General features: G+C 45.0%; 1 protein-coding gene across 7 annotated transcripts in view; it reads right to left on the reverse strand.

The window, feature by feature from the left end:
• FIP1L1 (factor interacting with PAPOLA and CPSF1) overlaps window positions 1-16,585 on the reverse strand; it is a 78,533-nt gene that overhangs the window by 20,778 nt on the left and 41,170 nt on the right. For all 7 annotated transcript variants that reach the window (XM_040418871.1, XM_040418870.1, XM_040418869.1 and 4 more), the window contains 2 exons: window positions 14,639-14,665; window positions 12,985-13,039 (listed from right to left, as the gene is read on the reverse strand). In XM_040418871.1, coding sequence (XP_040274805.1) covers window positions 12,985-13,039; window positions 14,639-14,665 — 82 coding nt within the window. The remainder of the gene's footprint in view (window positions 1-12,984; window positions 13,040-14,638; window positions 14,666-16,585) is intronic.

The raw sequence follows: 16,585 nt of genomic DNA on the forward strand, positions 1-16,585 counted from the left end.
GGCCCTCTGTATTCCACAACCTCATGGTAGTTAATCAATTCAAATACTTGGGGGTCATCATTACAAGGGACCCATGCCTCTCTCTTGACCGAAACATAATTCCCTTAGAGGCTCATTTTGTAGACAAATTTAGGTCCTGGAAAACCTTACCGTTGTCAGTCATGGGGAGGCTAAATTTGATCAAAATGATACTACTGCCTAAAGCCTTGTATCTACTTGAACACGCGTGTACCCCAGTCCCCAAAAACCTTTTTAGTCGGCTACACTCTTTAATGGCCTCCTTTGTGTGGGGGAAAGAGAGAAGGAAACTGGCACTGGGGACCCTGCAAAGGAGCTGGCAACAGGGAGGGGCAGCCCTTCCAGATTTACTCCTGTACTTTTTAGCCGGGCAATTGAGGTACTTGGCACCGTGGGTTTCACGTGTAGAGCTCCCTAACTCAGAGTACTACCTACAATATTATCTGCAGCTATGTAGTTTGTAGCCTGTATTGGAAGACCTAACAGTAATCTCTGGGCATCCATTGCCTATCCATAAGTTAGCACATCAGGTCTGGAAGGCTGCAAAGCTCCAACAGTATGCTGACCTTCCGGATGAGATGACACTATGGGATAATCCAACACTACCTATGCTGATGCAGTGTGAGGGGAAGGGTATTTGGCAGGGGTATGGAGTACTCACGCTGAAAGACCTCTATGAGAATGGGATTCTGTTCTCCTTTACTCAGCTTCAAACGAAGGTGGGCATGGTGCGCCCTCACTTTTTTAGATACTTGCAGCTGCGACACACACTTCAGTCACAACTGAGATCCTTGAAGAAATCCATTTCAAAATACCCTCTCATCGGCATTTTGAAAAGCCAGGGCCCTAGGGGCATGATATCGGCCTTAAATACACACACCTCTTGAATATCAAAATGAGCTCAAGCTCTCTGCTGGCGGAGACTAGATGGAGGGAGTGCATCCCAAACCTCACTACAGAAGAATGGAATGAGGCATTAGAAGCTCCGGCAGGGGTATCACCCTCCCTCAACAATAGACTTATTCAGTTATTTATACTTCACAGGAGCTACCTCACTCTGGTCAGGCTATATAAGATGGGCAGGTTGACGCATAGCGGGTGCCACAGGTGTGCACAACCAGGTGCGGGCTTTTGGCATCTGATATGGGAATGTACCTATGTTCAGAACTACAGGAGAGATGTAGTGTCCGTACTATCCTCTATGATTCCAGGAGACCTGGAGCTGTGTCCTAAAAAGTGCCTCCTGGGAGTAATTGATAACGAGGCGCTAACACACCATAACTGTATTTTTCTGAGGGAGACTCTCTTCATGGCTAGGAAGGCAGTTGCTCTCAGATGGATGGCAGAGAGACTACAGTCGCTCAATGGAAAGCCTTAGTAAACCAAATAATTCCCTGGGAAAAAATTATGTTCTCCCATAGAAAATCTCCTCAGAAATTTGAGAAGGTTTGGGGATCATGGTGTTCATCGCCATTGACAGTATCTTCGGTACATATGCATTCTATAGAATGAAACCTTTTCTGAACGTATGCACCCTGTAGTCAACACAAAATAACGTCGCAGCGCCTCCTGCTGTTAAATTTCCTTTATTGCTATTAGTCATTACTGTGAAATGATAGTGTAATCTGAAGTGATCTATATGTGACTCACCACCGGCCCTGTATGTAAATCTGTGACTGAGCTTGTAATTTATCAGTATAATGTATGTAACATGCCAATCTTCGCTTGTTATATTTCAATAAAACGAGTTAAAAAAAAAAAGTTTACCAATAAAAACTACAGCTACATTGGTGAAAAATCAAATTTTTATGGGCCCTAAACTAATTTCAGCAAATTACATGTTAGAAAATCCAGATGCAGCGTCCCCAAACAATGGTTTATGATCACATATAGTGTGTTCCCGTATTCTGGAAAAAATGCATAACGAATTGTGGGGTGCATTTTCTCCTGTTACCCATTGTGAAAATGAAAATGAGTTAATTTTTCATTTTACAGCTTGTTGGGTCTAAGCATTCACTTCACCCCTAGATTTATTCCTTGAAGAGTGTATTTTCCAAAATAGGGTCACTTTTTGGGGTTACCTCAGGGTCTCTTCAAATGTGATATGGCACCTGAAATCAATACCAGCAAAATCTGCCCTCCGTTAACCATACGGCGCTCCTTTCCCTCAGCACCCTGCCATGCGCCCATACTGCAGCATCAGGGAAATAAATATTGAGGTTTCTTTGACCGTTAACCCTTGCTGTGTCACAGGAAAAATGGATTTAAATGGAAAATCTGAACTAAAAAATTTAATTTTAAAATTTTCCCTCCAATTTGCTTTAATTCTTGTGGAACACCTAAGAGGTTAATAAGGTTTGTAAAATCAGTTTTGAATACCTTGAGGGGTGTAGTTTCTTAGATGGGGTCACTTTTATGGAGTTTCTACTATAGGGGTCATATGCACCCCAAAATAGTGCCAATAAAACGTACTCTCATCCCGCAAAAAATGAGCCCCTAAGACAATCGGCTAAAAATTAAAAAAGAAAAAACTGACTAACACATGACCTAACCCCTCAGATGAACAGTCAAAAAAATAAAATAAAAACGGTGTAAAAAAAAGCTATTTTTTGACACCGTTTTTATTTTATTTTTTTGACTGTGTTCATTTGAGGGGTTAGGTCATGAGAGCCATAGTTTTTTTGGGGGGCGATTGTCTGTGGCCAAATAGAATTAAAATTGGGGAAGGGGATTATAAATTTAGTACTCCATGGAAGTGTGGTACTCCCTGAAGCAACAGTCAATGCAGAGGCCCGGATGGATCGGGGCACGTGTCACACTGTGTGTGGTGTCCTTCCGTATCCCCCTCCTGTGACACACTCCACTTTTTTTTTTTGGGTTCGTCCCTTCTTTCCAGTATGGGGGACCACACCTGGAAAGTGTTGGCCAGGGACGATCCGGGCGCCTCCAGTTCCCGAGGTACTACGGCCTGCTCTTTCCCGGTCAGAAAAGATAAAGGCCTTGAGGACTGCCTCATAAAACTGAAGAAATGTCCCTGTGTTGCCAGCGCTCCGGGACAGCACAAAAGAGTTGTACATGGCAACCTGTACTAAGTAGACAGTAACTTTTTTGTACCATGTCCGGGTTTTGCGCATGGCGTTATATGGCTTGAGGACTTGATCAGAGAGATCAACTACTCCCATATACCGATTGTAGTCCACGATACAATCGGGCTTGAGGACCGTTGCCACGGTACCACGCACAGGGACAGGGGTGATGCCGTTACCGTGAATTGTGGACAGCACAAGGACATTTCTCTTGTCCTTATATCTGACCAGCAACAGGTTTCCACTGGTAAGGGCACGGGTCTCACCCCTGGGGATAGGTACCTGGAGGGGGTGGGTAGGGAGGCCACGTTGATTTTTCTGCACGGTCCCACAAGCGGAGGTGGATCTGGCGGCGAGGGACTGGAACAAGGGGATACTGGTATAAAAGTTATCCATGTACAGGTGGTAACCTTTATCTAGCAGTGGGTGCATAAGGTCCCACACAAGTTTCCCGCTAACAACCAGAGTGGGGGGACATTCTGGGGGTTCAATACAGGAATCTTGCCCCTCGTACACACAAAACTTGTAAGTGTACCCTGAGGTACTCTCACAAAGTTTGTACAGCTTCACGCTATACCTCGCCCTCTTAGAGGGAACATACTGGCGGAAATTGAGTCTCCCCTTGAAAGCAATGAGAGACTCATCAACAGCGACTTCCCTTCCAGGTACATAGGCCTCCAAAAATTTGGCCCTGAAGTGATCGATAACCGGTCTGATTTTGTACAGGCGGTCATAGGCAGGATCACCTCGGGGCGGACATGCTGCATTATCTGCATAATACAGGCATTTCCGAATGTCCTCAAAACGGGAACGTGTCATGGCCATACAGTAATGTGGGATCTGGTAGAGGACGTCCCCACTCCAGTAATGCCTGACACTGTTTTTTTTGACTAGGCCCATGTGCCGCACGATGACCCTCATTTCGGCTGCACTGACCAGCCACTGGACCTAGCCAAAAAGGAGCCCGGGTGTAGAGCAACGAACTGTTGGGCGTACAAGTTTGTTTGCTCCACCATCAGATCCACAAAGTAGTCACTGAAAAAAAAAAAAAAAAAAAAATCATATTCAGTGAAGCCCACTGTGCGAATCTGGATTGCTGGTTGGCCAACAAACTCAGGAATCACGGGCTCAAAATCATTTGGGGTACACCAGACAAGTTCACCGGAAGGGGGCTCAGGTGGTCTTATCTGGTGGGCTGGAAAACTAGTACGAGCCCCAGGGCGGCTCATACTAGTGTGGGCCAAAGGGTGCCTGGCATGGTGGTCCCCTTGCTCCGCCTGGCGGCATCTCCGCCGCCTTGGGCGCTCATCATCACTAGATGATGACGCGGATGACAAAAGGAAAGTGGGGTCATCCTCGTCCTCACTGGGGCTCTCAGAGTCGGAGGCAAGCAGGGCGTATGCCTCCTCGGCCGAGAAAGTCTGGCGGGCCATAGGGGAGTGTGTGTGTGCGTAAAACTTTATTTAGTGTGCGTGTGTGTGGGGGAACGGGTGCTCACGTTCACTACCATAACCCACCCTAAACCTAACAGAAAAAAATAAATAAAAATAAAAAAATAAAAGCCTCAATTTTTTTAAAAAAAAAAATAAAGATTCAAACTCGCTGATCAGCGGTGGGGTGGGCAATGTGCTAACAGTGGCCGGATGCTAAGAGTGCCGGCCACAGTCAGCGCAGGCACACAAAAAAAGAAAAATAAATAAGTGTGCGAGTGTGTGGGGGCAAAAGCTGCAGCACCCCTGGGGGGTCTAGGGTTGCACAGCTGAGTGTGCTGTGGACCCCAGACACCCTATCAGGGTGAAGCCCAAAAATAAAACTTTTTTTTTCCCCTAAAACTATCCCTCAGTCTCCCTGCCTAATCTAACCTTTCCCTAAACCTGTCCCTGCAAACTTTGGTAGCTTACGTGGAGATGCTGAGCTCAGTGATGGATGCATGGATGGACGGGCTCCTCTCTCCACGGAAGCAGTGTGGAGGAAGAGCAGAGCTGGGCGAAGTTAACCCCCGCCCATCCAGCCAATAGGATGCGATCCTGAGAGGTGATGTCACTGCCACCTCTCAGGATCTAAGGATGGTGATTGGTGGTGTATCACCATCCTATTAAGGGTTATCGGGTCACCGGAGACCTGAATGACCCGGAAACGCAGCAAACCGCAGGTCTGAATTGACATGCGGTTTGCTGCGATTGCCAATACGGGAAGGGGGGGGGGGGGGGGGGGGGGGCACAGGCATTGTCACAGAGTGCCTGCTGAATGATTTCAGCAGGCACTCTGTTCTGATCACCACCCGCCGCGCGGAAATACACAGGGCGTACCTGTACGCCCTGTGTCCTTAAGAGGTTAAAGGTGACCTACAGCAGTGAAGAAAAATGGCTGGGTTGTTGTGGAAAGTAAAACTGTGTGCATGTCGAAACTGAAGGACCTATTCTATTGGCTGATAAGGTTCATGCGACCATGTGTATGGCAGTTGGGATATGAGGAGTAAGACCTGCAGGCTTCTATTGGCTAATCCAGGTCATGTAATGGTGCCATATTTGCATTTTTTTGGGAATCTCTCAGGAACGGTACGTCCTAGAGAGCGGAGACCCGGTCTAAAACCTTCCCGGACACCTGAAGTACCTGTGTGCCAAATTTGGTCGCGCATAAAAAACAGACAGAAACTCATATACACTCACCTAAAGAATTATTAGGAACACCATACTAATATGGTGTTGGACCCCCTTTTGCCTTCAGAACTGCCTTAATTCTACGTGGCATTGATTCAACAAGGTGCTGATAGCATTCTTTAGAAATGTTGGCCCATATTGATAGGATAGCATCCTGCAGTTGATGGAGATTTGAGGGATGCACATCCAGGGCACGAAGCTCCCGTTCCACCACATCCCAAAGATGCTCTATTGGGTTGAGATCTGGTGACTGTGGGGGCCATTTTAATACAGTGAACTCATTGTCATGTTCAAGAAACCAATTTGAAATGATTCGAGCTTTGTGACATGGTGCATTATCCTGCTGGAAGTAGCCATCAGAGGATGGATACATGTTCTCATTCTGTTTACGCCAAATTCGGACTCTACCATTTGAATGTCTCAACAGAAATCGAGACTCATCAGACCAGGCAACATTTTTTTAGTCTTCAACAGTCCAATTTTGGTGAGCTTGTTCAAATTGTAGCCTCTTTTTCCTATTTGTAGTGGAGATGAGTGGTACCCGGTGGGGTCTTCTGCTGTTGTAGCCCATCCGCCTCAAGGTTGTGCGTGTTGTGGCTTCACAAATGCTTTGCTGCATACCTCGGTTGTAACGAGTGGTTATTTCAGTCAACGTTGCTCTTCTATCAGCTTGAATCAGTCGGCCCATTCTCCTCTGACCTCTAGCATTAACAAGGCATTTTCGCCCACAGGACTGCCGCATACTGGATGTTTTTCCCTTTTCACACCATTCTTTGTAAACCCTAGAAATGGTTGTGCGTGAAAATCCCAGTAACTGAGCAGATTGTGAAATACTCAGACTGGCCCGTCTGGCACCAACAACCATGCCACGCTCAAAATTGCTTAAATAACCTTTCTTTCCCATTCTGACATTCAGTTTGGAGTTCAGGAGATTGTCTTGACCAGGACCTCACCCCTAAATGCATTGAAGCAACTGCCATGTGATTGGTTGACTAGATAATTGCATTAATGAGAAATAGAACAGGTGTTCCTAATAATTCTTTAGGTGAGTATATATATATATATATATATATATATATATATATATATATATATAATTAGGGATGTCCCGATACCGATACCAGTATCGGTATCGGGACCGATACCGGGCATTTGCACGAGTACATGTACTCGTGCAAATGTCCCCGATACCACTGCCGATACCTGTGCACCGCTTCTATGTGTCCGTCCGCGGCCCCTGCATCTCCCACAGCTAACAGCTTCACAGGCAGCAGCAGGCAGTGTAATTGGAGCCTAGAGTGGAAGCTAGCTCCGCCCCTCCCCGCCCTCCAACCAATCAGAGGCAGCCAGCACTGACTCACAGCACAGGGAGCGTAGTGCAGAGACTCAGAGAATCGTCTGACAGTTTATTAGTTAAAAGAATCCAATGAGTCACAGACCGTGTCACCGAGTCCCTGCCAGGCTTCCTGCTCTGCGGCTCCCTGTAAGTCCGTCCAGGGGAAGGGGGGGCATTATTAGCATAGCATGTAGTGGAGCTGTGTGTGTACAGGGTGCATGTAGCAGAGCAGGAAGTCTGGGGTGACACAGTCTCTGACTCATTCGATTCGTTTTAACTAATAAACTCTCAGACGATTCTCTGAGTCCCTGCAATAACTATAATTACATTAGTCTGCCCCCATACAGTATAACGTCTCCTTGTGGCCGCCCCCATACAGTATAACGTCTCCTTGTGGCCCCCATACAGGGTAACGTCTCCTTGTGGCTGCCCCCATACAGTATAACGTCTCCTTGTGGCCGTCCCATACAGTGTAACGTCTCCTTGTGGCTGCCCCCATACAGTATAACGTCTCCTTGTGGCTGCCCCCATACAGTGTAACGTCTCCTTGTGGCTGCCCCCATACAGTGTAACGTCTCCTTGTGGCTGCCCCCTATACAGTGTAACGTCTCCTTGTGGCTGCCCCCTATACAGTGTAACGTCTCCTTGTGGCTGCCCCCATACAGTATAACGTCTCCTTGTGGCTGCCCCCTATACAGTGTAACGTCTCCTTGTGGCTGCCCCCATACAGTATAACGTCTCCTTGTGGCTGCCCCCTATACAGTGTAACGTCTCCTTGTGGCTGCCCCCATACAGTATAACGTCTCCTTGTGGCTGCCCCCATACAGTATAATGTCTCCTTGTGGCTGCCCCCATACAGTATAACGTCTCCTTGTGGCTGCCCCCATACAGTATAACGTCTCCTTGTGGCTGCCCCCCTACAGTATTAGGCTACTTTCACACTAGCGTTCTGCTGTCCGCTCGTGAGCTCCGTTTGAAGGGGCTCACGAGCGGAGCAGAACGCTTCCGTCCAGCCCTGATGCAGTCTGAATGGATGCGGATCCGCTCAGACTGCATCAGTCTGGCGGCGTTCAGCCTCCGCTCCGCTCGCCTCCGCACGGCCAGGCGGACAGCTGAACGCTGCTTGCAGCATTCGGGTGTCCGCCTGGCCGTGCGGAGGCGTGCGGATCCGTCCAGACTTACAATGTAAGTCAATGGGAACGGATCCGCTTGAAGATGACACCATATGGCTCAATCTTCAAGCGGATCCGTCCCCCGTTGACTTTACATTGAAAGTCTGAACGGATCCGCTCAGGCTACTTTCGCACTTAGAAATTTTTCTAAGTTATTAATGCAGACGGATCCGTACTGAACGGAGCCTCCGTCTGCATTAATATGATCGGATCCGTTCAGAACGGATCCGATCAAGCGCTATTGTGAAAGTAGCCCAATGTCTCCTTGTGGCTGCCCCCATACAGTATAACGTCTCCTTGTGGCTGCCCCCATACAGTATAACGTCTCCTTGTGGCTGCCCCCCTACAGTATAATGTCTCCTTGTGGCTGCCCCCATACAGTATAACGTCTCCTTGTGGCTGCCCCCATACAGTATAACGTCTCCTTGTGGCTGCCCCCATACAGTATAACGTCTCCTTGTGGCCGCCCCATACAGTATAACCTCTCCTTGTGGCCGCCCCATACAGTGTAACATCTCCTTGTGGCTGCCCCCATACAGTGTAACGTCTCCTTGTGGCTGCCCCCATACAGTATAACGTCTCCTTGTGGCTGCCCCCATACAGTATAACGTCTCCTTGTGGCTGCCCCCATACAGTATAACGTCTCCTTGTGGCTGCCCCCATACAGTATAACGTCTCCTTGTGGCTGCCCCCATACAGTATAACGTCTCCTTGTGGCTGCCCCCATACAGTATAACCTCTCCTTGTGGCTGCCCCCTATACAGTATAACGTCTCCTTGTGGCTGCCCCCATACAGTATAACCTCTCCTTGTGGCTGCCCCCATACAGTATAACCTCTCCTTGTGGCTGCCCCCATACAGTATAACCTCTCCTTGTGGCTGCCCCCTATACAGTATAACGTCTCCTTGTGGCTGCCCCCATACAGTATAACGTCTCCTTGTGGCTGCCCCCATACAGTGTAACGTCTCCTTGTGGCTGCCCCCATACAGTGTAACGTCTCCTTGTGGCTGCCCCCATACAGTATAACGTCTCCTTGTGGCTGCCCCCATACAGTATAACGTCTCCTTGTGGCTGCCCCCATACAGTGTAACGTCTCCTTGTGGCTGCCCCCATACAGTGTAACGTCTCCTTGTGGCTGCCCCCCATACAGTGTAACGTCTCTTTGTGGCCCCCATACAGTATAATGTCTCCTTGGAATGTTATAGTTCTGTTTTTGGGCCTTTTGGTTGGTCAGTGGTCAGAAAATACATGTGTGTGTATTTTATTGTTAAAATTAGTATCGGTAATTGATATCGGTGAGTACTTAAATAAAAGTATCGGTACTCGTACTCAGTCTTAAAAAAATGGTATCGGGACATCCCTAATATATATATATATATATATATATACACATATACAGTACAGACCAAAAGTTTGGACACACCTTCTCATTCAAAGAGTTTTCTTTATTTTCATGACTATGAAAATTGTAGATTCACACTGAAGGCATCAAAACTATGAATTAACACATGTGGAATTATATACATAACAAACAAGTGTGAAACAACTGAAAATATGTCATATTCTAGGTTCTTCAAAGTAGCCACCTTTTGCTTTGATTACTGCTTTGCACACTCTTGGCATTCTCTTGATGAGCTTCAAGAGGTAGTCCCCTGAAATGGTTTTCACTTCACAGGTGTGCCCTGTCAGGTTTAATAAGTGGGATTTCTTGCCTTATAAATGGGGTTGGGACCATCAGTTGCGTTGAGGAGAAGTCAGATGGATACACAGCTGATAGTCCTACTGAATAGACTGTTAGAATTTGTATTATGGCAAGAAAAAAGCAGCTAAGTAAAGAAAAACGAGTGGCCATCATTACTTTAAGAAATGAAGGTCAGTCAGCCGAAAAATTGGGAAAACTTTGAAAGTAAGGGCTATTTGATCATGAAGGAGAGTGATGGGGTGCTGCGCCAGATGACCTGGCCTCCACAGTCACCGGACCTGAACCCAATCGAGATGGTTTGGGGTGAGCTGGACCGCAGAGTAAAGGCAAAAGGGCCAACAAGTGCTAAGCATCTCTGGGAACTCCTTCAAGACTGTTGGAAGACCATTTCAGGGGACCTACCTCTTGAAGCTCATCAAGAGAATGCCAAGAGTGTGCAAAGCAGTAATCAAAGCAAAAGGTGGCTACTTTGAAGAACCTAGAATATGACATATTTTCAGTTGTTTCACACTTGTTTGTTATGTATATAATTCCACATGTGTTAATTCATAGTTTTGATGCCTTCATAGTCATGAAAATAAAGAAAACTCTTTGAATGAGAAGGTGTGTCCAAACTTTTGGTCTGTACTGTATATATGAGATAAGATATATATACATATACACACACACACTCCCGTACAATTCCTGAAAAACCTGTTTACCAGCAGCACCCGCTAAGAAAACATTTTCCAATCCCTAGAAGGGAGTATATCCTGTAATATCTTGTACACCACCCGTTGCCAAGTATAATTTAAGATAATTGAAGATATGTACAAATCCCAAAAACTTCTAAGGAGATAAAAAAAAAGAACCGTCTATTAACCATGTGGTTTATGAAGCCAGCTCTGAGGATGCAAGAAAAACTCAACTGCTGTCAGCAAACACTCCAAAGCCTGGCAGAGTAATATCACAGCAAGCCTTCATTTCTAGAATACATTGCATCACACGGGACGCTCAGTAACAATCCTTCCACTCCAACCATGGGAGTTTTCATTCTGTGCCAGTACAGACCTCTGTGTGCAATTACTTTAAGCAGCTGGCTATGTAGTCAAGAGCTCAAAAATGATATGCAAATGTATATCTACAGGGGATATTTATTTTCCTCAGTGATCGCTCATTGTCTGCTCAATTAGGGTCTTATCACTGGCTCAGGCTGCTGCTATCTCCCTTCCCCCTGCAGTTCTGCCTCCCTCCTGATTCCTCTGACATGCTCGGCTGAGCATGCATGTGCTCTGAATGGCGAGTGGGGAAAAAGACGCTACCAGATCTTCCACAGAATAAGGGTCCAATCACATGCCCGCAACCGTTTTGCAGGTCCGCAAATACAAAACACGGACACCGTCCATGTGCGTTCCGCATTTTGAGGACAGCACATGCCTGGCATTATAATAGAAATGCCTTTTCTTGTCCGTGTGTGTGGACAAGAATAGAACATGTGCTATTTTTTTTTGCGAGGCCGCGGAACGGAAGTGCAGATGCGCAACGGATAAGGACCCATTTTGCATACGTGTGAATGGACCCTAAAAAAAATATCCTAATTAAAATCTAACTGCCCAATTCTTATCCACCCTAACATCTGCCGTCAGGAGGCCATCATAAACTTTTGCTTGTTTTCCATTCATGCTGAGTTCATCCAACTCTTATTTAACGTGTATAGCCAATTCACAGCAAGGGCACAGTAATTATAAAGTACAGATTACTACACCACCAGTGAGAAAATGATTATCAGGTAATTCCCACACATGCTGAGGTCATTGAGCCTGAAGAGACGCTTTAAGCCCTCGACGACATGCGCTGTACATGTATGGCGCATGGTGTCTCTTTAAAGATAGAGCCTGCTGTTTCACACAGCAGACACCCTGGGCTAATGTCTGAGATGGGCGACAACGCCGATTGCAGACATTTAAACCCTCAGAAGCTGTGGTCAATTGTGACCACGTCCTCTAAAGAGGCTTTCCCCTGGGAGAGCTTCTCTTCCAAGGCCTGCACAGCTTCCTTGCATGGAGATCAGGGAAGCCGTTCATTCTCTCTCATAGCCCGAGTCTCTCTGAAGAAACCCAGGCTATTAAAGCTGTAGTTCTTCTGGAGGCCTGCAGGTGGCAGGGCTCTAAGAAATGAGCGAATCTGCAATACATTGCAAGTGATCTGAAGATCGAGACAAGTGATCTGATGATCACATATTCAAGCACCCTAGAGTATTAAAAAAAAAGTAAAAAGTAAAAATTCAAATCACATTTTTCCACATGATAAAAATAAACAATAAGAAAAATGAAGATGACATGCAAAGACACGTCTCAAAAAGCCCAAACTATTAAAATATAAACTTATTTATCCCATACAGTGAACGCAGTAACAGAAAATTACAATTATCTGGTGCAATAAATTGAGAAATAAGCTGTTCAGAACAACCACAATATGTATGAAGCATGTGCTCCACAATTTGCAACACAGGAGCCAGGGCGCATGTTATTATTTTATGAAAAAGTATGCACTGCACTTTACTATAAAGACCCATTTTACTACCTTGACAGTCATTAATTGGCACCCTCATTAACAATCATTGCAAAACGAACTACATATGCCTGTCAATTGCATAAGACACCGTATATTCAGGCAACATTCTGTATAGACAAAAAGTAATCTAGTGCTTTGTAATGAAGGAGGAAAATCAAAATACGGAGGTATGCTTTACTCCCGTGTCCACGAAGGATAATAACCAACAAAAATCATGAGGAAGGACACGCTAAATTCTTTGATTTCCTCATTACAGCACAAGATTAACCCAAGTTCTTTTATAAAGTGTGGGAGACATAGCTGGTGTTGCTGATTTCTAGAAAAAGAAGATCAGAAAGGAAACCCCTATGCTGCTCAATCTGTCTCTCCATCAGTGGTTCTCCACAGACATTAGACTAGCGGTGGTAGAAAATGCCTGAGACACGTCTGTGACAAAACAGTAGAATAAGTAACATACCTTTCTATTGTCGGAATAAGAGAAGGTGGCGGCCCGCCATGTGGAGGAGGGAAACCTGAAATGATCACATACCAAGTTACCCTATATTAATTGCCATGAACTTCAGTGAATTATAGAGGGTTCTCCACAGGGTGGATAAAAATCAATGATTTAAAAAAAATAATAATAAATGTACAAGTTTTTGTAAGATTATTGGGCAGTTTCTCTGCCTACAAGATATTATCACAGATGCTTGGTTTACTTTTGCAGTTCTGAAAACTGACTCAGCAGAGATCACATGCCTCTTCTTCACAGCAAAAATGTTATAACATGAACAGAGTTGAGAAAAATACCTTAATCCTAACTTCTACAAACCTATGAATACAGAATCAACCTAATCAAACTAATATGATAAGTTGTTCTAAAAATCTTCATCTACTTGTATATTATAAGTTATACCAGCAAGAATTAGTCTTTATGTAGAAAACTATGATTTAAATCAAGCCTTACTGACTAGTGATTTAAATCGTGATTTAAGTCAGTTTGATTTAAATCAAATCAAATCCACCCTGGTTCTCCAAAACTTGTAAACGGATCCTCAGTATCTGATTGGTGGGGGTCTGACACCCTGGGCTATCATTACAATGTAGTTGTACCCTTTTGTCGCGGGACATATTGTTGCAAAACATATGTTGCTGTGTAGCCCTAGCCTAAAAAAATAAAATAAAAAAAATAGTTCTCCTGCCCCATGGATATGATGAAGGAAGAGAAGCTAAACTCTAATGTATAGGGTTATATAATTTTTAAGGATTTCTAGTAAAAAGCAGAGTAAATCCAGACAGAACTCCTAGGAGAGACCATGAGGATTTTTTAATTTTTTTTTTGGCTCATCATAATCGAATAGATGAATGGGCCGTTCTGAGCTCAGAAATAGCAGAGGTTTAAAGAGGACCTGTCACCACTCCATGTCTATTTTAATGGTTTCATGCATTCGCCATGTAACAATTCTGGAGCATCTATTCTTATGTCTCTATGTTGTGCCATTCCTGTGTAATTTCTACTAGAAGTTTTGAATGAATTGCTAGCAGTCTGCAGTAAGGGTACAAGGGGTGGTAACCAGTTGTGGGTGTGTACCTGCACAGACTGACTCTATCCAATCAGTGCTGCCATTTTCAGACTGTGCAGGTACACCCCCTCAACTGGTTACCACCCCTCTGTAGCCTTACTGCAGACTGCTAGCAATTCATTCATAACTTCCAGCAGAAATAATAAAGGAATGGCACAACATACAGACATAAGAATAGATGCTTTAGAATTGTTATTACATGGGGGATGCACGAAGCTATTAAAACAGACAGGTCAGGAGTGGTAAAAAGTCCTCTTTAAATGTAGAAAATTACAAATTCTACACAATGTTTTAAAACTATATACAATCTGCCCGGCGCCTCCTGCTCTATAATACGCTGCGTGCAGACTGCATTGCATTCCGTGGTGACAGGTCCCCTTAAAAGAAATACTGGCTGCCACATCTATACCTCAACAGATTGACCCAAAAGCTCTGTGAATGTAGCCCAAGAAAAGCACACCATTTTAATACAGGACCAGACAGCTTACTGTAGGACAAAGGCTGATCTGGAGAAAATAGGATGGTTGGATTTACAGAAAATCTACATACCTGGTGGTGGCACTGTTATGGGTATTCCTAGAGAGAGAAAAAATAATATACAAAAATCATTAATTCAGCTTAAATCACACTAGATAATTCCCTTTCATTCTTTTACCTGGAATCAAACCTGTAGTTTTTGTCACAGTTTTAGGGGCACAGAGCCAAACACAGGAGCGGTTATAAAGAAAGGAGATGCATCAGTCCGTTCCTTTTAGATGCACTTCTTGCTCTGGCTCAAGAAACTGTACCAAAAACTGCCATGTGATTGCCAGCATAAAATGGTGACCGATATCCCGAGTAAAACACTGGTCACACTCTTGAAATGATCTTGTTCCTTTGCTAAAATCTGAACTGACCAGCTGGAGTCCGCTGAATATCCTCATACCCATGATCTCCTGACTCTCTGGGAAGAGAGCTGTCATTTAGCAGCAGGGGAGCAGAGGACTCTCGTGTGCGGACTCTGGTGCTGTTCAATGCAGATTTTCGCAAAACGACCAAGCCATTTGAGGAATATGATCCAGCGTTTTGCTCAGGGAATCTGTCACCAGTCTATGCTGCCTTGAGATTCACCAGCTATAAAACTGGTGACAGACTCCCTTTCAACCATCTCCCATTATGCTCTGGTAAAGTGGTATGTACAAGAAGGCCCATCTCTGCACAGATTGTAGCAAACAACCCAGCACCACATTTTAATGAAAGCCGCTGTATACTATGTGGAAATCAGGATCCCACATTCCCCTCTCAATCATTCTCATAAGAAATGCATGGTGCGCAATGCTGAATGTAATAATCTTCCTTATGTTACAAACATTCCAGAAATAGCACCCAGTATAACCAGTTCATCATGAAGCCTAATATCAGCGGCATTCCCGGCAGAGTCCGTGCAGGACATGGATGGGGGCGTGAACACACACTACCTGCGACGTTTCTGGAAGCTCTGCCCTATTTTTCTGCTTTAGGGCTCAAGCACGCAACCGGATATATTTGGCAGTCCGCAAATAAATACGGATGACGTCCATGTGCATTCCGTATTTTGCGTAACGGAACAGCTGACCCCTAAAAGTCCTATCCTTGTCCGTAATGCGGACAATAAAAGGACATCTATTTTTTTGCGTAATAGACATACAGAATGCACATGGAATAACTTCAGTTTTTTTTTTTTTTGCGTGGACCCATTGAAATGAATGGTTCCGCATACGGTCCGCAAGAAAAAGTAACAGACATAAAAAGAAAATACATTCATGTGCATGAGCCCTTAGTGTAATATGCGACACTATGGCCGGATAGATTAGGCTCGGGGCCATGTTTATTAGGAAGCAGACAACATAACTATATGGCTTTGTTAGGTAACTGTATTAATATTGAGGTTTTTAGGCGATTTATTGTGCATACTATTTAAGATTGGTGAGGGGTCTAGCAAGTACGCTTGAGAAAGATGGTGGAGTTCCCCTGAAATGTTGCAGGTAGGGGGTGTTCACGTTCCATCCACCTCCTGCATGGACTCATATGGGAATGCTGCTGGCATTAAAAGTTGGATTATGAGATTATCTGGCAGACTATGTCTTTGTTATGTTTATGGAATGTGTTAAAATTTTACATTAAAGAGGTTGTCCAGGCTTTTTTTTTTAATGTCCCCCCGAACAGCAGAACTTGTAGAGAACTTGCATGCTCCCCAAGACTCTGTTCCAGACCCGTAACTTCAGGGTTCAGGACCTACGATTCCTGTCTGTCAACTTCCACGGCGATGGGGGTCATGTGCTTAGTGGAAGTCAATGACTGGCCTCAAAGGCTGTGTGTCCCCATCTGTGCGAAAGTTGACAGACGGGGGACTGGAAGTCCACTGAAGAGAACCTGGGTGCCACGGAGCAGGTATGGATTTCGCCACAGGTACCACGGGACAACCCCTTTAAGCATTGTGTACCGTGCTTTTCTTAAGAAATCAGATGTGTGAGAACT

Source organism: Bufo bufo, chromosome 2 (assembly GCF_905171765.1).
Source record: "Bufo bufo chromosome 2, aBufBuf1.1, whole genome shotgun sequence".
Taxonomy (NCBI): Eukaryota; Metazoa; Chordata; class Amphibia; order Anura; family Bufonidae; genus Bufo; species Bufo bufo.